Source organism: Aptenodytes forsteri, unplaced genomic scaffold (genome assembly GCF_000699145.1).
Source record: "Aptenodytes forsteri isolate BGI_AS27 unplaced genomic scaffold, ASM69914v1 Scaffold142, whole genome shotgun sequence".
In the NCBI taxonomy this organism is placed as follows: domain Eukaryota; kingdom Metazoa; phylum Chordata; class Aves; order Sphenisciformes; family Spheniscidae; genus Aptenodytes; species Aptenodytes forsteri.
In genome coordinates, this window is record NW_008794598.1 from 5,491,626 (window position 1) to 5,518,025 (window position 26,400).

The window sequence follows — 26,400 nt, forward strand, 5'->3', positions numbered from 1 at the left end:
TTGTTGGGGAGAGTAAAAAACCTCCCAACCCCGCCCCCCCCCCCCCCCGGAATGATCTCATATAGACATATTTCACTGTGCCTTCTTGCAGTTAGTAGGTGGGGGGTGGAGAGGGATGGAGGCTGGCAAGTCCCCCGTAGCTGGCTTTGCAGAGCTGAGGGCCTGGCAGCTCTTGTCCCAGTTTCCTTCTGGACCTGAAGGATAGATTATATTTGAAGCAATTATATTTTTAACTGGAATCTGTTGATAGGTAGGGAGGGTAGAGGGAAGGCTGAGGGCTGTTTTTGCATCCCTGACTTGTAACAGTGGGTGTACAAGTATCGATATTTTCTTGGCGATAGTAGATCAGCACAGGAAAACTTGTTTTTTTGCTGTAGAATGACAGAATTACGGTGGTATGCGTTGCCTGGGAGAGTAAAGTCCTGGTATGAGACCTGCAGAAATACGGAGAGCTTGAAGATGAGAGTTTAGTTTTTAATGCTTACCTAATAGGAACAAAACATATGACAGGCTACACGTGCGAAATACAATACTTCCTTAATTTGTAGTTTCTCTGCTGAAGTATGTTGGATCATTAAACGTAAATTAACTGGGCTGTATACATTGTTTAATCTTAAATACAAGGTTGTATTTGAATTGGTTTGACAGACTTTAGCAGTCATATAGTAGAGCTGTATGAAAGTGTTCACAGATTACTGTGTCCTTTTATTAAGAAATGTCTTCCACACGAACGTTCTGGTTTTTATTCTGTGTTCTTTGGCTCTGTCAAAGTGTGATCAGAATTTTCAAATATGGGTGCATAATGATTACACAGCTGCTCTGCTGCTGTGTTTGAGCAGGCATGCATATTTTTTCATTAACATAATGTGCAAATTTATATCATGAATATCATTTATGTTATATCATAAGGAGGGATGCATACTGCACTCTACTAGTAAAGAAAAGGATTTGTTTTGCATGTGCTGCAGTTTTAAAGAAATAAAGTTCTCAGCTGTTCTTAACCTACTGTTACAAAATTGTTGGTAAGTTCAGCTTAAATAACATGCATTTCTTAAAACTGCTGTGCCTCGAGTATGCGAATGCTTATATTTCATAAAAGACAAAGGCTGGTCAATTCTAGTAGCAAGATTAACCAATGTACTTGCCGAGGTTTTTTTTTAACATAGACGGGTTTAGTTCTGGTGAAAGAAGGGCCTCGCTGCCATAGCTGATAAATACCCCTGTAAGTGCCACAGAGTTACATAACTCCCCGAACGTAATAGGAAATGAGTTTGCTCAATGCCTTGTCCATTGTATTTTTAAGGTTGACCCTACACGGTCTAGCCCATTCCTCTTGTTTTCCCCCTCCCCACAATCTCCATTGTGCGTGTAATACTTCCAAAGTTTGTTTTCACAACCAATAACTAAAGAGTTTGCATCATGAATTTCCTGTTTTGCTGTGTCAAATCTTTCAAAGATTGTGCAACTGTGTTCAGACCAGATGAAACAATTTTGTATTGGAAGCAATTTCAGACGTGGCACATGAGTCTTTTTGCAGTCCGTGTTAATGGTTTTCTGTATGTTCCTCTAAAAATATGTTTCAGAGAAGTTACAGTTCAGAAAGGCTAGTGGTATGGAAAGTATGTCAGAATTAAAAAAACAAAACCAACAAACAAAAAACCTTGCATATGTATGTAATTCTATTAAGCTGCAAATGGTGATGCATAGTATTTAGGATATTCCTGCAATGACTTGTTCCGCTCTCTGTCCCTTTAGAGATTTTTCTCCCCAGTAAAAAGTTACCTAGTTTCATCTGAGGCTTTGCGTTTGGTGTACCTCTGTGTTGGGATAGTAAATTGCGGGGTTTTAACCACCCTTAAACTGAATGGTTAAATATACTTCTGTGTATGTCTACTGCACTATCACATTAGAATGTAATAAAATGCTCTGTTGTTTATTTAGTTGTCAAAATGAGGTATTTAAAAATGAGGAATTTCTAGAAAGTGGGGGAAAAATTAATAAAAAAGAAAGAATTAAGCCAGCAGATGAATCATTTAGACTATGGAGCCGTCTGCTGTAGGCTGCTTTAAATGTCTAATGTGAGTATGACGCGGAACACCCTAATATAAGAACCGGACTTTATTTTGTAGTCAGTGGATGGAGAGAGAGAGAGGCATTTTCTGCAGGCAGCTTAAGGCACCCAAGGTAGTGCTTAAACTTAGAGCAAATATTCCAGTGTTTTTGGTGGTTGGCGTTGGAAGGAGGACATTCAAACAGCCAACTCGGGTATTTTTCAGGATCCGTTTTTAAAAACTGAAAGTATGTGGGGATGCAAGTTAGGGATTCAGTTCCAAAACTTCGAGAAACGTCAATACATATCCTCAGATTGTTCATCACTAAGTCATGTAACAATTGCTGTGACATCTGTTGTGTGAAATGCTATTTCATTTATTCTTGCAACAGTTTTGTATATTCATACAGCATAGTCTTTTGCATGAAAAGGATTTTGTAACCAGGTCTACACTAAAACACATGTGGGTTCCCGAAGTATCAGTCTTGTAACACTTCACATAAGGAGGAGAGGGGCCTAGGTAAGGCAGCATCTTGCAGTGGGAAGTTCCTGAATGGAGGGAGATGGGATCGATCGGTGACTCGCAATTTAGCTGGAGGATCGCTTCATTTCTTGTATGTGCTGGAGGGAAGTCTCGGCAAACGGCATTAGTTCAGCCAGCTCTAAGCTAAGCAAAGGGGTGTTTTGACGATCTTTGCCATTGGTTTCTGAAATGCTGTGAAGGCAGACTCGGTATACTCTTGGGAGTTTACTTCATTGTTGTATTTTTTGCAGCAGTTCTTTGTGTGTTGTATTGGTACCTTTGTAAAAGAAGGGGTTTGGTTTAATTGCTTTGCAGGCTATCTGTATTGCCTTGTTTAATTTGGAAAGGAATTGAACAACCAAGACTTACTCTTCCTCAGAATCTTGCAGAAGAATGTTTTAGCTTTCTTTGGTTTGTAGACTGTCAGGTCATATAGCCCTTTCAAAACCTGTGATTTCTTCCCATTTTGCCCCACAGTTGTACCAATACTGACTCTGAATTTCCTGGGTATTACGAAGATACCGCGATAATTCCCCTCTTCTTAAACTAACAGAGAAATACTATGGATTTAAGAAATTTTAAAACATTAGGCTCCAGAGGAAATGAAGTAACAACCCTAAATATCACCTTTGTAGTAACAGTTCCTCTGTGGATTTTTTGTTTTTTAACCAATGTGCGTCTTTAGGCTTACTAATCCCTTATCAAAGTGTGAAAGTGCCTCCAAAGCATTTATGCGCTTGGAGGGACAGGTGCCTGCTTCTCCAGTAAGGTGTGGTAGATACGTGAGGAGTGATATGAAAAGAACTGTAAACCTGTGAGTGGGATGAAGCAGCCGTACAGGTAGGATTAGCAGAACACGTGTGAGGAAGGGGGATCGAGTAGGAGATGGGCATGCACAGAAAAGCCGTGAGCAGAGCTCTGAAAGCGAAGGCAAGTAGTTTGAACTTCATGGGAACTTTGTATATTAAGAAATTAAATAAGTGTGAGCACATCTGTCCTATAGGGAGGTTTTTCTTGCCACTTTCTTAGAAGCAGAAACCAACATAGCAGGGGAGAAGTAAGATTTACAACTTTTTATAGTGTGTTGGGAGGGTCACTGATGGAAATGCACGTATAGACTGAACTCAAAAGTGACTGGTGTTAATGATAAACTCAGGTACTAAGAACTGTGTTTTTTCTGTCTATAACCAGGGGTGCATAAATTACCTCCAAAGGTAACACTAAAGAGATTCAGTTAGCTTGGGTATTTGCATAGGTGCTAGTGATAAGCAGCATATTTAGCAAAATAGTCTTTGCACAAAAATTAACATTCTGATTAACTAATGTTTAAAGTTATAAATTGCACTCTTAAGTAATTTTGTGTGTACTTCAGTTCCTCAGACTACTTCAAATGTTACTTCTAAGAAGATAGAAGTGGAATCAGTGGATAGGTTCTCTAAAACAATTGTTTTATTCTAGCTCTTATGTTCTGGATTCAATTCAGGTTAGCTCAGAATTGTAGTTTTAGCTCACTTAGGGTGAGCTGGATGCAGCTCGTGTGCCATAGTGCAATACTATGTAAGAGGTTAAAAAGCGTGGAAGCTGTGATAAATTCTGAATTTGTGCTGATCTTGTTTTAAAAGGGATTTAAAACTGTGGATCGTGCAATTTTTTCTCAGTTGGGCTTTTTTAGCTGAAATATGATCAGCGTAATGCAGCTGTTTTAAGTCTGTGATGAAAGCCAGCTTAGTGTTCTTTAAAACGTTCTGCAACTTGACAGCTGTTCTGTAGTTCTGTGTTCTGCACTCATGAAAACCATTAGGCGGTTATCTGTATTGGCAGAAAATTACTCAGCATGCCTTTATCTGTAGGGAAATAGTCTTTAGGCCTCAAATATCACCGAACTTAGAATTCATCTGACTTCAAGAGTAACTCTAGATTGCCAGTGCGCAGTAATACAGAATTTTCTTTCCTGGGCTTGTGCACAATTGTGCTGGTTAAACAGTTTCTCAGTTCTGCTGATTGCAATTCTCCTTGGAGGTTGTACATCTACTACAGCGGAACAATTACTTGATACGACCCCAAAAATGTCATTAAAAAGAAGGTAAAATTGAATTTCCTTTGGACTCTAAAATATCTTATGTTGTGTCTGGTGGCTCTGAAATCTCTAAAGAGAATCTTGTGGAAACCAAGAGAGAAATCTGACTGTGTAGCTGTGAAGATGGTTAATATGGAGGGGATCCCCTTCTTTTCAAGATGAAAGAGATACTGGTATATGCTGCCTCTTGTACCCGAAAAGCTGGTAAAGATTCATGACTAATACACAACAGCATGTGTTGAATTATGATGACTAATCTTATTTTTGCTCTAAGTCCTAGAAAACACCTTGAGTATCATTAAAATATTGTCATATAGTTACAGCCTGAATTAGGTATGTTTGTATATTGCAAAATGGTGTATGTGAAGCTTAAAAAAAAGAAAAAAAAGAATTCTATGTCTCCTGAAGTGTTGCAGTTTAAATACCGATATTCTAGTCGTGTGTGAAGACTTGCTGAAGATCATTTGAAATCAAGATTAAAAAATGAATGCTTAATGGCTTCTTTTGTCTGCCCAGGCTGGGTGAGGTGTAAAGGATAACTCATGTCTGGAAGTGGTTGATAACGGGCATTCTTTGAGACAGTATGGTGTAGCTTGAGTAATTCAACTATGACAGCTTGGTGCTCCTGTGATCTTCTATCTAGCTGTACCTTCGTATCTTTTCCAGAGAGCTCTCTCCACTGTGTGTATGCAGGTTAAACCACGACACCCCTTTACAGAGGAGGAGATACTCTTCTTCCATCGTGCGCAGTGGGTTTTTCCATTCTCTTGCAGGACCTAAGGGAAGGATTGCTGTTCATAGAAACAAGCTTGTGTTTTGCTTTCTATTTCTCATAAACCTCATATAACAAGTTCCTCGGAAACTGAACAACTTTGAGATAAGGAGTCTTTTTGCAAGTTAATTCCAGTTAGTTGCTTTAAAAATAAATGACAACTACATTTATTTCAGCTAGCTTCTTTGGTGGGGAAGGGGGTAAGGGTTGAATATGCCGTTGTGGTTTTGTTCTAGGACTACTTTTGTGTTTGCTTTTGAACTTTCTGTTAGTTAAGCTGCTTCACACTTTACATATATAAATGTCTAGCTTTCCTTTTCACTTCATGCTTATCAAGAATTGGTGCATACTCGCTTTTAAATGGAATCAGGAGTTCGCCCTGAATCAAAATGCAGCAGGAAAATAAACAAATGTTGTCCTTCTCTGACTTTCTCCATTCCATACTTTCCCCTTGTTTGTTATCTTGAATCAAGTGCAACCTTGATTTCGCATCCTTTCTTTCTCCTCTTCCTTCCTTTTTGACAAACCAGAGCTCTTCTAGATAAGAACATCAAAGAAGAGAAGAAAGAGGAGTAACTTAGTTCATAGCTAAATACCTACATTTCTTTAGTTCCTCACATATAAGCCCTAAACTCTGGAAGATTTTATGCAGCGTATCAGAAATTTAACATAATTCTTCATGTGTTAAATTTTTTGTTGTTTCAAAAGTATCAGGCTTTTACTTCTTAATATTATAAATAAACAGGTTGTAAATAGGACTTACTTCAAAAGATGATTTTACATTACAAAATATCAACTCTCTACATATATGAAGTTACCAAATAGGATGGAGTTAGTCTTCATGGGTTCTAAGAAGAAACATTATTTGTATGTACAGGTTTTATGTATAAGTTTCTGCTAAAGGGACAAGTTTTAGTAATGTACAGCTAAATATCATTTATTCACATGCATTTTTGTATAACAGGAGTTTAGGATTAGATGTGATTTATCAAGATTTCAGCTTCAAGTGTGATTAACAACAATCATAGTTGTTTTTATTAGGCTCGGGCCTTGGATTTTTGTATGGACTTAAACCATAAAAGATAGTATCTTGAGCATAGTGTTTTGTGATGAAGTGTGGGGTGTGAAAATATGTTTAGGAATACAGATAATATTTACAAATACTCTTCCTCTCTGCAGAGGTTTATTGCCGTATTTATGTTTAAGAGCACAACTGTTTTTAGATAGAAAAATCAAACATTTCTTTTTTCCTACAAAATTTCCCTTTACTGTGTGAACAAGACTCATCTTGTAAACATTTTCTGTAGAAGTCAGCAGTGGTGTAAATACGGGGGGATTTTGGGTGGGGATGCAGGTTGTGGACCAGCATGCCTAGAAATCATTTTCATTGCAGAAATGGAGAAATGGGGTTGACTGTGACTCAGTGTCCAGATAGTTGCTGTCTGGAGTTGCTAAGTGTGGATTTGAAGGTGTTTTTAAATAATTCATTTTGATAATTTGATTACTCTTTATTGTAGTTCTGCCTTTGACACAAAAACTGAGTTGCGTGTGGCTGTAAAGAAGCTGTCCCGACCATTTCAGTCTATCATCCATGCCAAAAGGACCTACCGAGAGCTACGGCTACTTAAGCACATGAAACACGAAAATGTAAGTTGAAGGAGATGGTATGAAAAGTTGGTCTAAAGCTGGACTATCCAGTGAGCATCCAGCATGATTGCATTTAAGGATCTTGTTGCATACGTTTTTCTAATACAAATACAAAGCTTGCAGTAGTCCAAGGGATTATGGTAGTAGAAAAGCATGCAGATTAAAAAAAAAAAACCAAAACCCCAAAACGACATAACCAATTTTGTATTAAAAAGTCTTAATATTTCCTTTAATAATCTGGAAATTACAGCTGAGCAGGTTCCTGCTGTCTTAAGGCTTTAGGACACAGGTGATGTCACTTACAATTTCCTGCTCACTTGCTGTAGTAAGCTGTAATTTTTGTTACGTTAAGAATTTATTTAAAAAAAGGAAAATCTTAAAGGTTTTTTTAGTGTCTTCTGGAGGGTTTTTCATATTTGTTTGTTTTGGCTTGCCTATGTCAGAAGGGTGTGGATGTTCACTAGATTCCTGTAGGTAAAATAGGGAGGAAAAAAGGGTGTGTGTGGAGAATTAGATGGCTTTTCATACAAGCCATCCACTTAAATCGCCAACAGGGAAACAAAGTAGGATGTGACAAATGTTATGTTGAACCATGCTGTGTACTGTCTAACCATTTTTCAATATAACCTCCATTTGGTATAGAAAACAGTCAGTTGAACAGTTCTGTGTGTTTGTGGCATTAACACACCAACATCTTTATATTGCATGCTGTTTGGAGCAAATATTATGTGCAATGGAGCAAAAAGTCTCATAACCTGCCCTCAGCAGAGCTGTCAGAATGTCAAGAGGAAAGGAAGGCTCTTGATTTTTTTTTTTTTTTTTTTTTTTTTGTCCAAGCAAACTGCAACTTAGCAGAAGGGAAATACTGTTTTGGAAGTGGGCTGAGCCAATCTAGGGCCTTTATCTAGCACAAAAAGCCAAACAAGTCTAATTTCCTTGGAAGGTTCTCCTTGGAAGGTCTGTTCAGGACTTCTTCTGTTGTGGCAGTGGTGGTTTTGTGTTGTGGCTCATAACCACTGCAGTCAGCAGCTGGTATCCCTTAAATCCTCTTGGCGTTTTTAGTGTGGCTAACATAATTGGAACTTTTGATGCATATATGTACTATTGTCAACAGTACTTCCTCAGTGCCTCTGTACGATACCATTGCCTCAACAGTAGAGGTAGCATTTGATCCTGCTTAATATCCATCGCCTGGAGTTTTTTGTGGATTTTTTCTCATAACTGAGATATTCTCCAAACAGGAAAGCTTTGAATATCTGTTACCAAAAAAAAACATTCAGCATATCAATCCATTTTGTCTAAGCTAATAAGGTTAAGCAATGAAAATTAGATTGTGACTGGTGCTACAACAGTTCTATGTCTGGCATTCATTAATATTTTTGGATTAGTATTGCAAAGAGTCTACGTAGCTTTGAGAGTAAGGGATAAAAGGAAGTTAAGTTGTTTATATATAGAAATACTTATTATCAGTTCATCGTACCATCATCTATCTGTGGGAAGTTTATCTAGGTTGTGGTTTAAAAATCCTGCAGATGCAGAGATGTTCAGAGCCAGTTCAGGCAGGCTTGTTAGTGCTAGTGTGTTGACTATTCAGATCTCAGTTCGGAAGTAGAAGACTTGGCTTTACGTGGCAGAGAACACACCAGCAAATCTGGTAGCTATGGCGGTTTAAGGTGCTTGAGCATGGGATGGTTTTCTATATCCTCTATCTAGTCTGGTCATGATGATCTTGAGCAAATAAATGGACCTGCAGAGCACTTGAGTGTGTCTGCATTGTACTTTCAAGTTCCAGGAGGCCTTGTTAGCTTGCATAAAGCACAACACTGAGCAGATGGGAGAGCAAATGGGTTTGTTGTCATATGAAGAAATTAATAAGCTCTGTGACATCCTAGAATGCTGGGAGGGGAAAGCAAAAGGTTAGGGGTTGGGTTCTGAATCTGCTGGTGTTCGCGCTTCCTTAGAAGTGAGTCAAGAGATGCACTGCAGAATAACTGTATTTAAGTGTTTGTGAAACTCGATGAAAGATGTGGATAGTTTGATACTGTGCTTTACAGTGTAGCAAGATAAAAATGATACATAAAAAAACCTGAAGCCTAGATAGCAAAATCAGTTTTTGTCTTTTCATGCTAAACTGCGTGGAAAATGTTGATTCCCCCCCCCCCGGTAAAAACTGACATGGAAGAGTCCACTGGAGAAAGAAACTGTAAGCAGGAGAATAATTTTACAGGATGGATGTGAATGTTGGAGTTTAAAGAAGATGTCTGTCTAGAAATGGAGTTGCTGCGATGTATATTAAGAGAGACAGGAAAGTGTTCTCTCTTCAGTTTCCTCAATAAAATGCAATCTATAATGTATAATATAGATTAGACAGAGGCTTTTATTTCCTACCCACTCGTTCTCTTTTCCAAAAACAGTCTAGGTTCCTCAAAGATTTTGTCTTTAATTCTCTGCTTAGAGATAACTCAATTGATTCTGACATCCTTGACAAGTGTAAACAATAGGATAAGAAGGATGGTGCGAGGGAAACACAGGAATCCAACTCTTGGTTTCATATGCATGCTTGAACCATTACTGAAGTGGCTGAAATGTGCGTGATGCTTGTGTATCTGAGACAAGTGAGATGCTGACTTAAAAAGGGAAGAGGAGTTTTTTGGAGGTGGATGAAGAGAACCTGTCCCTTTATCTCATATATTCATAAAACAAAATTTTATTTACTATTAAGAGAAGGAAAGCAAGGTTTAAAAGCACATTCCAGTGAAAATTAGAGCAATCTTTATCGACCAGATGGATTTTTTTAAATGCTGTAAATGACCTAGAAGATAATTATGGGATAATAAGGTATAGTTATTCTTTTCCACAAGGTAACACATGCATATACTTTTACTCTCTACTGTTAGAACAGCTCAGCTGTAAAATGAAAGGTGGAGTAGCTGCTCTTTGGGCAGAAAATGCAAATGATGGTGTGAAGCTGTGAAAATTGGGTCCTCGTTGCATTGCACTGTTTTCCTGACTTATTTTCTACCGTAGTCATTATTATTCATTGCTTATGTTACAGATCCTTGAATTTTTCTAGCCATTACTCAGTACAAGTGAAACAAATACAGTCTCCCAATTCTTATTTTAGTATGTAGTCAACAGTATAACTAAGCATTGAGCAGGAAGCAAACAGTTTTGTCTGGTGGTTGTTTTTTTTTGTTGAACAAACTTTAGTTGGTTTTTGAAACAAGGTATTCTAAACCAGTGTTTACACCTGCCTTTTGTTATGGCTCCTGTTTGATGCTTTAAGTGGATGGCTGGTGTGAAAAGACAGCTGTATGTTTTTAACCTTAATATTTTTTTTTTACACAAGAATTGAATGTTTGTTTCTGATGTTGTATGAATACTAATTTGTCTACATCTGAATGATTCATGTAGTTGAAAATGAAACATCTATTCCACAAAGGATCTTATTAACTGTATCATATTATACTATGAATGTATTTCACCCCTTTTTCACTTTACTGTTTTCTTTGTAGGTGATTGGTTTGTTGGATGTGTTCACCCCTGCCAAGTCACTAGAAGAATTCAATGATGTGTAGGTAACTTCTCTGAAGACTGCAACAAAAATCTTCTGTATCTTCCTTACATCCCCCAGATTATTATAGAAATATTTGCCACCTTAATTTGTCTGCCATCATTCTCAAACAATTCTGAATTCCAACACAAAAGATACTAGGACATCCTAAACTATTGGACTCTTCGAACTTGTTCACTTGTGTTTTATTGACCAGTGCTCTAGGAATCAGCGTACTAATCTGCTATGTTATTTAAAGTGTCGTGAACTATATTTCATTCAGCAACATGCTTTGGGACAGTCAGCCCTGCTACTGGAGCTTCACAGGGAATTTTTATCTTAATGCTGTTGAAGGGATTGCTTCATAGCCTGTGTGTTTCCTTTTGTTCATAGGTACTTGGTGACACACCTTATGGGAGCAGATCTGAACAACATTGTGAAATGCCAGAAACTCACCGATGACCATGTGCAGTTCCTCATATACCAAATTCTTCGGGGACTGAAGGTACTTGCACCTGTCCTACCTGAATGTTGATAGCTCATCAACGGGAGGTGGAAGTTCTTGATGAATGTCATATCCTCAGAGATTCATATGAGTACATAGCGGGGCTTCTGTGACTTTGCTAACGTATCGTAGGATAACCTATTATTATTGTTCCTTCCCTCCGTACCTCGGAGCTCTGTATCAGTAAAGCTATGTATCATTTAAGAAAGTATTTTATATGTTCCTATGGGCAGAGTCTGGAAAATTATGAAGTATGCTGCCCTCTAATCTGCTCTGACTATGAATCTTCCATTTCTTCAGTTTTGTTTACTTGTGTTGTTCCACGCGTGGTGGCAGTGCTCCTGGGTGTTCCTAAGGAGAGACAAAGTGAAACACCTACCTACTTGAAACCCATAGACACTCACTCGGTTCCTTCTGCAGACGAGCTATAGCGTTTGAATTGTGTGGGACGGGGTAGGGCAGTGTTGTCTAGTGAAGAAATGAGAAGAGGGCTACTTGGACTGTTATATAAAATTTATCATCTTGCCTTACAGTACATCCATTCAGCTGACATAATACACAGGGTGAGTATTTATCCTAAGATTGCTTCCTGTACTGAACTGTGATGTCTTTAAGAAACGTAGCACAGAATCTTACAGCGTAGCACCTATAGAAACAAGAAGAAATTTTCCAAGAATTATTTTGGTCAAACAGTCAAAAGGTTAAACATGGGAAGTGGTTGTCAAGGTCCATAGTTTCTGTTCCTGCCCATGTTTTGACTTGTATCTTTGTGAAATAGGTTCTCTATTTGTTAAATATTCATCTACAGCACTGGTGTTGCAATAAGCCTTTACGCATTTTTGCTTATATGTGACAACTCTGAGGACCACAGAAGAGAGAGCTGACTCTGGGATAAAATAATTTTCCCAAGTATGGAGAGTTAGAATCTATTTTCTATCTGCATCTACATTTTTATCTACTTTAGACTTGTGAAACAACATATGTACCACTGTTAATGCTGATGTTGTTTAATTTTTTAGGATTTAAAACCTAGTAACCTAGCTGTAAATGAAGACTGTGAGTTAAAGGTAATGTAATCACAAGGTCTGATTGGTTTGACTGTGGTTTGGGTGAATGCCTTGTGGATGTCCCTTGGAATTAAAGGGACAAAATAATTCCTTATGGAAATACCTCTGTGGCCCAAAGTAATAACATCCTTCCCAGCTGTAAAGGGCTGTAAGGATGTTTTTTCTGTATCCATTCATGTGTTTTTAATGAATCATCATGAAAGTGAAGAGTTAACAGCTTTAGTTTGGGTTTAGTTGTTTTAGAGAGAAAATATCCAGACGTAATTCTGATTGAGTCCTACGCTGTTCTAGGCTAGTGTCTTTTAACAGGTTGTGAAATTTAGTTTCATAATCTGCTTTTGCAGTTGCACCACCTCTCCTCCACCCAATCCAATAACTGCCGAGTTATTCGCTCTAACTAGTTTGCATTGTTCCACTGCAGTAGTTAGTGGATGTCTCTTCTGTTCTGTAGATCCTGGATTTTGGCTTGGCCCGACACACAGATGATGAGATGACCGGGTATGTGGCTACCCGGTGGTACAGGGCTCCCGAGATCATGCTGAACTGGATGCATTACAACCAGACAGGTAATGCATTTAACTAACACAAGGCTTTTCAGTTCTTGAATTTTGGAAAAAAAGAGGTTTGTCCTCTGTCCGTGCTCCTTTCCATTTGATCGCGTAAGTTGGCAGCCGTGGTAATTATGCTTCAGTAAGGGCGATTGAAAGAAGGAAGGCATAGAATTATTATTTGAACCACAGCCTATCAGATGTAAGTTAAGAATCATTGTGATAGCATTCACAGGACTTCTTTAAACTTGAACCTTTGAAATTGCAATTGGCAAAATATTGTCAGCACTTATCCCTTATTTTTCCTAGCACAGTGGTTTTTAAAGTAAGTGAATGGAATGTGTCTGGATGAGGAGAAGGTGTGTTTCTAGGAAGCTGCTGGGAATACGCTGAAAAATGTCTGGAGTTATGGTGTGAAGAAATGCTAAACAGTATATAAATCTCCCTTCCATTCCTCTCTTCTTAGCCACTTCTTCACAGTTGTATCTTCCTCACAGTTTCCAGTATCTTCTCAGCAACACACTGTGCTTCCCTACAATACTTCCAGATCAGGCGCAGAGAAGAAAAGCAAGTGCTGAGAATAGTTCTTGTACAGGATCAAAGAAAATAATGTGCTACTCTGATTTCATACTTCATTACTTTTTCTTCTTTTCTCTTTTCCTCTTGCATGTATATGGACTTGTCTTGTATCTGTAGTATAATAGTTGGCAGTGGTTTGGGTAGAATTTACGTAAGGCCATTTGCAAATTCATTCCTCAGAGTTGTCTTGAACAGGTTTCTTCCTCTTTGATTGTGTAGATTCCTCCCCAGCTCTTTGGTGTTCAATGCACGTTATACTCGGGAAGGAAAATTTGCCTGATCTAGTATTCTGTTATTTGGACAAGTCTTAGACAACATAGTTACTGAACAGTATTGGTTAGCTTGCAATGTATCTCAGATAGTTTCAATGCCATAAGACTATTTAAGGATAAAGTTGTTTGTACTTGTTGGATAGGGTGATTCTACTGAGACTTTATTTTTCTGCATTACGTTGTTTTGTTTTTTATTTTATTTTGTTCAGTTGATATTTGGTCAGTGGGATGCATTATGGCTGAACTGTTGACTGGAAGAACATTGTTCCCTGGTACAGACCGTATCCTTTAAAAGTAATATATTTTTTGAAATGGAAGTTAGAGATCTTCACTTTCACGTGCTTCACAAGAAAAGAAGTTCTGGGTTTGGTTGTGAGTTTTTGTTTGTTTGTTTGTTTTTAAATTAATGGCTTCTTTTACTCACAGTACGATGAGGTGAGTTCTTGATTTTGCTGCACATGAAACAATGACGGTGTGCAAGAAGGCAAATCTATTCCTCTTTATTGTCTATTAGCATCACTAGAATTATTCACATGTTGTTTGTTTCTGGGAGTTACTTTCCTTTAAGTTTATTTAAATTCATTGCTCTTTGAGTTTGTAGAAAATAACTGCACGGAGTAGGCTGTCTGCTAAGAATCCTCTCACGCTTCAGGTTTCTAGCAAATGTGAAGCATCCCTTCTGGCCTCTCTTCTGTATCCTGGCGGTGTGCTGTGAAAGCAGTGGGTTTGCAGATCCTTTAGTGCCAAGGATCTCATTCCAAATTGCTCTGAAATGTTTAGGTTCTGCTTCCATGCTTGAGCGTAAACAGATTGTGAGCCTTCTTTTACTGTATGCTTGTATTGATGTGATAAAGTTCACATCAAGATGTGAATAACATCTTTCCAAAATTATTTTTTTGCTGCACCAAAGTGGGCTGGGTAGGACGCTTTGGCAAATTTATGAGAGCGCACTTTGTGAGAGTTGGTCATGATTTTCCCCAGGAAATTAGAACTGAGACTTGATGCAAATTGTTACACTTGCAACTTTTGTTTGTTCAGCCACACAACATATAGGGGTAATTTACTACTGGCAAGATTTTTCATTGCCTGGAAATTGGACTTTATTTGCCAGAGAAAATTACATTGCCCACCTGTTACCAAAGCTTATTCTTTCAACCACAGTTTGTTTATTTTAATAGCTTTTATTAATTTATTAGTGTTTATATCTGTTAATTCTAATATGTTAGCATTTGATTAAAAGAAAACTGGTGCTGGAAGTGCTGTCCTTCCGTGTACTGTGTTACTTCTGGAAAGCATCTAGATTGTAAAACCCTTTGGCAGGGGGGAAGGCTTTCATTCCAGTTTTGACAGTTTCATCTCCCTTTTCAACGTGCTTTAACTTTACCCCTTTTTCTCTTTTTCTGCCTGTCTCTATCTCATAATCTCTCTCCACGTTTCTTGAACTTGCTATACTTTACTGTCTAGTCACCTCTGCTGTATTTTTCTGTTGTCAGGGACAGAAGCAGAACTAACATGAAAGTGGCTTAGAAGCTGGAAGAAAGTTGCCATATTTCTATTGGCTGATTTAGCACGTATAATTTGGTTTGGGCAGATTCTGTTTCTTTCTGTCAAGAAAAAAATGAGAAATCAAGAATTGTTGATTCAAACACAGCAAAAGTCTTTAAGCTGTTGCCACTGTTTAACCCTAGTAACACTTTAGATTTTAAAAATCTTGATACTTGCACATAAGGTATTTGCTGATAGGATTTGCAATATGTAAGAAATGCTTCACAATGTGTTCTTTATGAATTGAACAAAACAGTTATCTTACAAGCATGCGAGGTTTTTCTCCAACTGCGTTCTTAGCGGTGAATTATAGCCAATAATATCCGCAATGCAAAATAAAGTTTACTTTTAGGATCTAAATTGTTTGCTTTGTCATATTAAGATACTTTACTAATTTATATATCCTAGCAGATGCTTATGATTCTTTACCTTAAATTTCTTTTGCAAATGGTAATAACACTTTTGCATTAAATGCTTTTTCTGTTCTAAATTAGTTAGATTTTAAGAAAAATAAGGCCCAATCCTTTCCCGTTGTAGATAAAACTTTGTAGTACTATAGTTCTTACAGTTTGTGTGTGTGGTTCCCCACTTTAAGTAACATATATGCTGTTTGATCATGAGGTTAGAACTATAAGAGGAGCAGGGTTTGTAGTTACAAATCTTGTTTGTGCGTGTAATACTTATCTAAGGATCTAGAAAGGCACCGAGCCGTCAGCTTCCACTCCAGTTTTGCTGACATCTAAAGACAGCAAGCAGAAGTAAGATAACACTGGGTTCTAGCTTCTTCCTGTCTTGGAAGGCTCTTTGAAATCTTTATATATGCATGATTTTTGGAGAAAGTTTTAGGAATTTTCCCGATGTAGATCCTGTTGGGTACTTCTGGGCTCTTAATAATTTCTTTGTACCCACAGATTGGCTGAGGCCTGTATTCCTCCTGCAGCGTCACTATGCAATTGCTGACTTACTGACTTTGCCATTAATATTAACATGCTTAATTCAAGGTACATTTACCATGCTTCTAGTAGCCAAGGATGTAGTATATCCAAATCCACTGCAGTTCTAGGGAATTCACTTTGCAGTTGCAGGCAATGTGACTATATATTCCGTGTGTTCAGGAAGCTGGAAACTGCTGCTGTTTGACAACTGAAAATTTTACGCTCTTGCTTTTTGGTCTCAGGACGTTAATTTTCTCAACTATATAGCTTCACATTTCCAAAATGAAATAGATAGTGACAGAATAGGTAATGCCTTCTCAGGATGAACATCTTCCTGTTCAGGTGGTTCTCTTGTTTGAAATATTGGTCCCTTTCACCAAGGATTTAGCAGAAATGGTGTGATGTTATTTACAGTCCATCAGGTGTTTCTTTGTACTGCCTGGAGATGCCTATATTACTTGTAAGGGGCTTCAGTACAGGCAAGCTGTACAGTTAATTTAATCTGGTAAGTAATAAAGTTGTATTCTGAGATGATGATCTTCAGTGCTGTCTATGATGATTATGCCACTGATAAACTAATGCTGAATTTAGTTTTATGTTCTGAGGGACCTGATCTGTAGAGATTCTGAACATGGCCGTCATTGACTTAAAGCAAGAATTGTAGATACCCTTAGAAAAAAACCCTGTGATTAATATGAGTTTAGCTCTGCAGGATTGTTACACTATTCCTAACTTAAAACTGAATGTAAGCTAATTGAATTGTTCCTATTGTAATCTATGGGTGGAAATATTTGGATGAAAGATGGATTTCTCATATTGGTAAAATCTCTGCCAGGAGGTGGAGAAGGGGAGCAAGATTGTGGGAAAGACTAGTCAGAGGCAAAAAAATTGCGGTAATGAAAATCGGAGTCCTTTGGCCTTTTAATGTGAGGCATAGCTAGAGGCTTTCTTTTTGTTATTATTGTATCTGTCTTATGCCAAGATCAATTTCTGTTAAACATGTATATTAATTTTTTTACAGCTCTTGTAATGTGAATGATTCATACAAATAAGTAGGAAAGTTGACTTTAAGTTTGACAATTTGACTTGCATAAAATGATATAAAGTACAAATAAGAATATCTTGAATGTTTTGTATTAGTTTAGCCAATTTTCTTTTTCTGTATGTTTTAAGTTGACTGTATTCCCTTTAAACTCTGAAGAGTATTTTTATTACTGTTTTTATTCAGTAGTATGAGACTTCCATGATAACTAACCAGTCTGAAAATTACATGTTCTTCTGATACATCTTATTCTTGCTTGTGGTGGCAGCTAAAACGACTTCTGAACTTCGCTTTGCCTGGATAAGCTCTTACAATCTTGCCATGCCTGCTACTGATGGTGATGGCAGGTTGTTTTCTGAATTTTAGAATCACTGAGACTCGTCAGTCGTTGGGGGTACCTTGGTGATGGCATTTGGGGTTTGCATGCTGCGCTTTCCTTCTCCATGCATGTGTTGTTTGTTTTTTTTTTTCCTTTCGCTTTGTATTTACTAAGTCTTTTTCCTGTCTTGTTTTTTTTTTCTTTCACTTTGTATTTACTAAGTCTTTTTCCTGTCTCTAGTTGCTTATGGCTTGTTTCTCTGGGACGTGGTAGCCCTGTAGTTAAACGAATGCTGCAGTTCAGCAGGTTATAGATGGCAGGCCTAAAACTGGAGGCAGGGGTTGGGTTTTGGCGTGCCTATGGCAGTGCCAGTTATACATTCTGTGTTTTCTCTTGTTTATCCGAGAAGTCACTGCAGTATATTACACAAGTATCCTCCAATTGCAATTTTCCCTGGGAAAAGAGCTGACAGCAAACTGGGCAGTAATATTGTTAGCACACCTGGTGCACAAGATTTTAAATGCCTTTAAAAGAATTTAAATATTTAAACTGAGGTATGGCATGTGACTTCTGAGGCATGTTAGCAGTGGATTTTGCACAACTGTTTCTTGCACAAGAATGAGTGAAAGATGTAAGGGCTGTTTTAAATGGCACTGAAAAAAAAGCCAATTTAAATGAGCTAATTGTGGTTAGTATAGCACCCTCTGCTAATTCTCCTGCACCAGTGGATATACTGATTTCATTTTAAGCATTGACAATTAAGAGTTGGCAATTAAGCTAAATCCAACTAGATACATTGGATTTACTCTTAGGTTTTGAGTGTTTAAGTAGGTGGGAGTTGGCCAAGCAACTTGAGAAGTGAGAAATTAGTTCAGCTGTTCTGACAAAGTACTATTTCCAGGGCTTTTAATTCATTTCATATGTAAAACTTTAGACCAAAGTTTACATCAAAAGATAAAGGTTTTAACAAAGTATTGGTGATTTACTTCATAAACAGTTTGCCAGTATTACAGGAACTCCGAGGCTTTTTTAAAAAAACAGGAGACAGCTTTTGAAGTTCTTGTAGTACTCAAAAGATATTCTAACAAGGAATTGTAACTGTGTCTTAAAATATCAGGAAAGCATTGATCCCAGAAAAAACATTGTCTAGTAAGTAGACTACTTTTATTGAAAGGAAAATGTGTAACTAGTTTGATACAATTTTAAGGGCAAATATAAACATCACAGACACAGTCTGAAATCACTAGTAGGTTTTGAAGGGCAGCATGGAGGATAATTCAGAGAAGAAAGGAGATTTATTCTTTTAATGGTTTAAAAAGATACCTTGTGTCTCCTTACTATCTTGAGGTTTAGACATGTGACTGTGTATTTAGTGGAGTTTTTCCCCTCAAGTGTATGTTTTGTCACCTATGCCAAATATTTACTTTTTCTGCCAGGTTAAAGAGGGCAGCTCAGACTGGTACGTGGCCTGGTGGAAGCTCTGTTCTGGATAAAACATTCTTTGCATTTGCAGTGTTATGTCCTGAGAGCTTTCTACGTAGAGATTTTAAATCTGAGCCCACACTCTGTTCTCTCTGCCGCTCCAGCGAGGTCTGTAGGGCAGAAGGGAGATCCAGGTACTTTGGCCTCCTGCCCCGCTGGTCCCCGGGGAACTGGCGGGGGCGAGCACCCTCTGCCGGCTGCAGCGCCCCGGCGGCTCCAGGCCCGAGAGGTGCACCCCATGTTCAGGGTTAGGGATGCTGCAGGTCACGAACAGGGTCCAGTCATTCTCTTATTTTCTGAGTTTTACAAGTGGCTGAATTACTGTGGAAGGTGTTCACAAAAGGCCTTGACTTTTTTTTAGTATTAGCGCCTACACTTTTCAGCCTTCTGCTTTACTTCATCTGTCACTAACACAACCTAATCCTGCTAACTGCTTCTGCTTTGGTGTGGGGCCTGAGAGGGTGAAGTGAGCATGTAAACTGATCCTTTGCCAGTGGGGCGAAAGCTTTGACTTCTGCTCCTGGATAGTTAAGGATGCAGTGACCGATTCAACGCATGTGGTGTTATTTGTAGACAAGTTGTTCAGTCTGTTTGATGCAGACAGAGCTGTGTTATATGGGGGTATTCAATTGTAAACGAGAGGAATGAATACAGTTTGCTTAAAATAGCTTTTCAGTCGAGGCCTTGGCAGGTGTTAACTTTCAACGTTAATAGGCTGATATGTTGCGCTTTTCATTTTGATTTGTCCCAGCATTTTCCTTTATGGTCCATCATTAGATATTGATCAGTTGAAGCTCATTTTGAGACTCGTTGGAACCCCAGGGCCTGAGCTTTTGAAGAAAATCTCCTCAGAGTCTGTGAGTTTACACTTTGATTGTAATATCTGCCCTTTCGGAAGTCCCAAGTTTGTGTGTCGCCCTCCTGTAGTCTATCTATAGTATGTGTTGGGATTTCTTTTCTGTTATTTTTCTTCCTTTGTCATTCTTGCTCTTGGATGGCTTTGCGTTCATATGCTCTGTGTATCTGATCTTTATTCCTCTTACCTCTGCCTGTGGCATGATTTCTTCCTTCCATATTCTCGTTTTACTGCTTCGTGACTTTTCTTTCGGTTTGTGGGTTTATACTTCGTGATATATTGTATGATCAGATGCTGCTGGGGAAGTATTTTTTACAGCTAAGAGCTTGAGGCTTGTCTCAATTATTATTTCTCCAGATTGCCTACCCAAGGATCTTTCGTAACAGGAGCAAGTGTGTTACCCTCTAAACACACACGGTCCTTTCTGTAGTATGATTGATTTCTGAAACACTACTGCCACCGTCTTTGTTTTTGTAGCATAAAATCCAAAATGCCTTTTAGGTGCTTTTATGTGGCAGCTGTTTCCAGGGCACACAGTATATAGTCTGCTAAGGATGTAACTAATTGTGCCATGTATTTAAAGGGTATTGCTGTATGGGGCCCTTTTATCAAGGTAATTGCAAAAAGCTTTCTGCAGTCTCCTTTTTAAAAGGTGACCTCTATTTTCAGCCATACTGCCATTTCTATATTGTTCTAATCTGGAATTGTGAACTTCTGCAAAGACAGTATTAAATGGCATTTAATTTTACCTGCTTCTGAAGGTGAAGTGCATAGAAGTTAGAGCAAGAGGTGCCCTAACGGTACAGGTGAACAAGTTAATGCATAGCGAGCAGTGAACTTGTGTAGAGGTAACTAGCAGCATGCTTCAGCAAGTCACGCTGCTGTTGCTGATACGTAATAAGGGATCAGCGCGGTGGAGAGTGATAAGATTATTTTGTACTGCAGTTTATGTTCTTTTTCATGTAACAGTGATGGTAAATGTGAAATGTGAGGTTAGCCTTGAATTACGTTTGATGAAGGTAGACGTGGGGTGCGAGTTGGAGTCAGTTGGTCAACTTGCTGAATATCACACCAATTTAAAAAGCCCTGGGATGTTCTACCCTTGGAAAGGTCAGAACTGAATAACGCAGGTTGCTTTGGCTGCCCTGTGAACTGACCTTAAGGGTAGTCTGGTATTTGAAGTACAGGGGATTAAGCTTATCTCTCTCGCTAAAGGTTGACTAGGTTAAGCGAAAGATTAGTTTGCATATGTAAGATTGAAGTGGGTCTTTTTTTTTTTTAACACTGCACAATAAAAAGAATAATTGCTCTTAGCCAGGTCCAAATCGAGAGTCTGTTTAAAAAAAAATGCAGTAAAGTACTGTTTCTACTAATTTTTTCCATTGTATGGGGATAGCAAAACTATTAAGTGTTTGAGGGCCTTTAGCGTGTCACTGTAATGAATTCTGTTTTTCTGCTGTATTACTTTACTTGTTCTTACTTTCTCTGTCTGTTCACTGACATCAACTAAGTTTGTCTTATGCAGTGCTAATGTTTTGCTAATTTTGCATTTATTGCCTTCTGTCACCTCGCCCACATATCAAAGTGCATTCAAAGCTGTTCAGAAGGAGGTGTCAGTTGTGAGCCGATTTCACTTTGCACCACAAGGAACTTAAGTACTTTCTATGCAGCAAGAAAAAAAGCCGGTAACCAGTGCAGAGGATACAATTTTTGGTTCTGTTTTAATTTTTGTACATTTTCCTGAGGCTGTTTGTAGCTGCAGCAGCCTAGGAAAATTTTTGAGGAGTAGCTTCAGCCAAAGGAAACATCTACTCTGGTGGCTTAAAACTGTTGGGAAATGTGAATGCAACCGTGTTGTAGTGTAATGCTACTTACGGCGGACAGAAATACTTTCTGTACTGACACTGTTACCAACTGCTCAGTAATTCGCCATTGATTTAAGTGTTCACTAGTGCAATTGCTAAACTTTTCACAAGTATTTGAAAAAATTAGTGGACCCTGCCTGTTTGGCTTTTGCCTTGTGGTTTGCAGAAGAGATGCTTTGTATGCAGCTGTTTTCTGTTTAAAATGGTTTTTGCACTGTTTTTAACAAAGCCCTTGACTAGGCACTTAAGATATTAACCAGCTTCAGCAGATCATGCGTCTGACGGGAACACCCCCTGCATATCTCATTAACAGGATGCCCAGCCATGAGGTGAGACCTGAGCAGATGAGGGGGGTTTGCAGGGCAGGTCTTCACTTGACAGTGTTCGCTGCTTCTATAAGTGATACGCTCGCATGTGGCATGGGGTGGGCAATTAACTACCTGCTCTTCAGCAAGATTTTTTTGTACTAAATGAAGACTTGAGATTTGGACAGTGCGTACTCAACCACAGACTTCTGAGACTCAGGAGAACCTGGATGTGAGTTGGTTTTGCACTGTGTGCCATGTTGTGCAGCTTACCAACAGACACCGTACTGCACGCAGCCTTACCGGGACTCCAAGGCAGTCAGCTCTTGCAGCACCTCTTTGCTTTTCAGTCTTGCATGAACCCCAAATAACGTCAGCTGTTCCTTCGCTGTCTTGAGTGGCCTTTAGTTGGGAAGGGATAACAATGATGAGCTTAGTAAGTATCAGAATAAGTAAAGAGAAGGCGAAGCGAGGAGACAGACCGTAATAACGGGTGCTTCAGGATGATTGAAATGTACTCTGTCTTGGTGGCTGGATTGTATAATACTTCAACAGAGTATTTATTTCCACAGGCAAGAAACTACATTCAGTCTTTGTCTTACATGCCGAAAATGAACTTTGAAAATGTGTTTATTGGTGCCAATCCACTAGGTAAGGCTTGCTTTTTAAATGTTGTGCTCTTCCTGAAGCTGAATGTGTCCTGGGACACCAAGACTTTTCCCAAAGTTTTGTTTTGACTGCAGAAGTCGTTCAGAACAGAGCTACATACCATTTTCAAAGTTTACCAAGTGTGTGTGGGCTGAGGGTATAAGAGGAAGAAATTGTGGGTGATGGGCGGGTCCTGAGAAACTACAGATTCCTCGTACACATTGGGCTTCTACGAGCTTACATTTCAGAATACAGTGTCACACAGCTCACTGTGTAAAAATCCCTTCTTTTCTGTTTCGGTGCTTTTGCAGCTGTGGACTTGCTAGAGAAGATGTTGGTACTGGACACAGACAAACGAATTACTGCAGCAGAAGCGTTGGCTCATGCCTACTTTGCTCAGTATCACGACCCAGATGATGAACCAGTGGCAGATCCCTATGACCAGTCTTTTGAAAGCAGAGAACTTGAGATTGAAGAATGGAAAAGTGAGTTTGGGGGACGGGAGAGAGAGCCAACCTGCTTCCCTTGTGGTCCGTTCCATAGCTGCGGTTCAACTAAGCCGTGGCAGTTAGAGGCACAAAAGAAACTGGTAAAAACGTGGGCATCCTGTTGGTTCTGAGGTCCTTATACTGAGTGAATCTATCACGTGCTGTGCACATAATTAGCATAAACCCTGGTAACTGATTATTACTATGAGCGTACAAACATGTAGGCGACATAGTTGCTCACGTCTTTATGTTTTCAAACTTACTTCCAGAGCGTTGAGGAGGTGTGAGTATCTTTTATTGTCTATGTTAGTCTGTGAGAATGGTGTAACCATTCTTTTCTTTTTCTTCTTGCTTAAACCATGTTTTTCATTTAAAATAGTGTTAGAACCTTTAAGATTGTTGCAGGTTTTCTTGCACGAGGGATGCCTTTAGTACTGCCTATTAAGTTTCCGTCATGCTTTTCCCGCCAGGCCTGACTTACGATGAAGTAATCAGCTTTGTGCCACCACCGCTTGACCAAGAGGAGATGGAGTCCTGAGAAACTGCTCTCTTCTGTTTGTCCCACTTCACTGTGAGGGGAAGGCCTTTTCATAGGGACTCTCCAATTATCGTTCAAGTGCCTCGTCACAACAATATTCTCCTTGGTGGAGGGGTTTCGTGTGTGTTGAATTGGGGAGGGTGGGGGGGAGGGAAGAAAGTTGAGTCTATGTAAACATGCTGCATGCTCTCTTGTATTCTGTGTACAGCCTGGGGCGAGCCTCTGAAGACCTGTTCTGACTGCTCTTTAGTCCCGCCAGAGTAACAGTGCTCAACCAGTTTGCACTGCGGGGGCAAGGTGGGGAAGCTGACGTGTAAAGTTTGGTTACAATCGTTGCCATTTATCAATTCTTGTACAATTAAGTAACCTCAAAGTAATGGAAGCTGTTTTATAGGCTTAGAGTCCGCTGTTTTCTTCAGGACTGAAGGTGGGGTTGAGGGATGTCCTTGTTCAATGCCAGATGGCTGATTTACGTCTGGATCTTCCTGGTACAGCAGAATGTACAGGCCTTCTAATATCTGATTCTTGGAACATGAAAAGGTTTTGTTTGAAACTGTAAATATGTTTGTGCCTTAAATGAATGGGGAGAGAGGGGAAAGGAAGTCTGGAGTGGAAAATCTCTGACCCACTGTTTTTCAGGGTGAAGGCTCCCAGATAGCCAGGCATGAACTCGATTGTAATCAGGAAATAACTTTCCAAGGCTCTACCCCTGGGTTGAGTATGCCTGTATTTTTCCCTCTTCCCCTCCTCTCGTTTGGAGGCTTCCCAGCATTAGCTCCCAGGAGACGGAGGCTGGAGAAGATTCTTGCTAGCCACACGTTTGTGTATTTTGTTCCTTAAAAGGTGGGGTGTTTTTGCACGTCGTAGCTGTATGTGCATGTAGAGCTGCTTGATTTTTGTCGTTACTTTTCTGGGGATGGCACTGGGGCAGTTAAATCGTCAGTGAAATACTTCACTGAGTACCTCAGCCAGTGCCATGAAATCACAGCATCCTTCCTCTTGTGCCGCAGCTCATTGTGAAATACCTGCCATTCTGGAGGCTTTGACGAGGAAAGGCTAAAATATACGGCATAGAAACATGCACCTTTTTCTTTGTGTTCTGACCTTCCGGTTTCAGAGGAGGAGAGCCTGGGACGGAGGGTTTCTTGCGAGATCAAATGTAAAAAATGTTCTTCAAAGAAACAACTATGGCATCTTGTGCCGGAACTTAATTAATTTCCTGAAAAGAATTTTTTTAGAAGTATTGGAATCCAAAGCAAAGAAATAAGCATGCATAAAACCACAATCTCCCTTTCACTGTCTATATCTATAAATATAAATATTTATATATAAAGCACTAACATTTACTAGAGGTTTTTTTTACCCTCTCAGATAAGAGCTTCTTGGCTGTTTTTTAGCAGGTAGATCTCTGCCTGAGGAAACATGAAAAGGGAGTATGCTTGAGTACAAACATGGTTCAAATATTTTGTATTTTACAGGACTCTGCGTGAATCAAATGCCCAGGGTTAGAGCCTGGCAGGAGGGAGGTTTCTCATCATGTTTGGGTGCTAGAACTGTCGCTGGGGAGCTCAGGAGCCCGATTTTAGGACTTGTGGAGGAGACGTTTTTAGACATTTATTTGTTGCAGGCATCCCGTGTGGGCAACGTACCTGTCTATGTGAGGAGAAAGGCTTTTGCAGTATTTTGTATTCTTGTTACCTATGGGACGGAGAGGAACTTGTTTGTAGTGGTTTTACCCCGTGTTTGAAGAGGCAGCACAAAGGGATGGGACACGGATGACAAAGCCATTGATTCTTCCTAGGCTACTTTCCAGTGATCTCTTCAGGTCAAACACTTAACAAAAGTCTGGGGTGAGATGAAGAGAGCAGTTATTTCATGCTCTGGGATAAAACTCTCCTCAGCCCAACAAAGTCAAGACAGAAAACCTCCCTTTTCTGCTGGACCAGCAGTCCAGGTATTCAAATGAAAATGTAGATATACTATGTACACCTACAGCAAGATTATTTTTATCAGCCATTTTCTGTGTAGATGCTACAGTGTGATTTCATGCGGAAATATTGCTAAAGATTTTTAAAAATACAGATGTTGTGTGTGCGTGTGTGTGTCTGTGCGCGTGTGTGAGTGGGAATGTTTCATTTGGAGCCCGTACCCGACGGGAGCCCGTGCGGCACGCACTCCCTACCTTCAGTGCAGTGCTGTTCAGCTGCCTGCGGGCTGAACAGGAGGACGCACTTCGAAGAAGAGATCGGCTATTTTGTTTCTATCCATGAATTTTGCTGTAATTGGTTATGCCAGATAAGATGTCACAATACCACTGGTCAAAAATAAAACCTATTTTTCAGATTTACTGCACTGATGGTGCTTACAAACCTCTTCACTAAATGGTTAGTTTTAGCACGGTGTGAGCTTCTCCCTCGTGTCGTACAGGATCCTGTCTGCGATGGTTGGGCGGGGGGGCCAAGGCCGCATGACTTGTTGACTGACTCTGTCTGCTGACACTGGGCTTCTGTCCGTACTTGTCCCAAGTGAACTCTTTGATACGAAACCAGCTTAGAGTGTGACCGTGAGTAATGGACCCAGAAAAAAACACTTTTATTTTCTGTTTAGTATAGGGGAGCGCTTACTCACCACAGCAGACCAGCGCTCTGCTACACGTCCGGACCTGGGACCCTTCCCCAGTAGTACTGGTTTATGTGTGTTTGCTATTTAAAAGTGATTTTTTTTTCCTCTTCAGCTGCCACCTAGTTGGTGGTGGAAGGGTGTTTATGGGAGCAGGAGCATCAT

The 26,400-nt window shown here is 39.4% G+C and overlaps 1 protein-coding gene across 1 annotated transcript in view; it reads left to right on the top strand.

Annotated features, from left to right (window-relative positions):
* Positions 1-25,959, top strand: part of MAPK14 (mitogen-activated protein kinase 14) — a 26,488-nt gene extending 529 nt beyond the window's left edge. The window contains exons 2-12 of the mRNA XM_009272869.1: positions 6,940-7,069; positions 10,585-10,643; positions 11,016-11,127; positions 11,661-11,690; positions 12,147-12,194; positions 12,646-12,760; positions 13,803-13,874; positions 19,694-19,773; positions 22,515-22,593; positions 22,902-23,075; positions 23,549-25,959. Of these exons, the coding sequence (XP_009271144.1) occupies positions 6,940-7,069; positions 10,585-10,643; positions 11,016-11,127; positions 11,661-11,690; positions 12,147-12,194; positions 12,646-12,760; positions 13,803-13,874; positions 19,694-19,773; positions 22,515-22,593; positions 22,902-23,075; positions 23,549-23,616 (967 nt within the window). The 3' untranslated portion in view covers positions 23,617-25,959. The remainder of the gene's footprint in view (positions 1-6,939; positions 7,070-10,584; positions 10,644-11,015; positions 11,128-11,660; positions 11,691-12,146; positions 12,195-12,645; positions 12,761-13,802; positions 13,875-19,693; positions 19,774-22,514; positions 22,594-22,901; positions 23,076-23,548) is intronic.
* Positions 25,960-26,400: the final 441 nt, after the last annotated feature.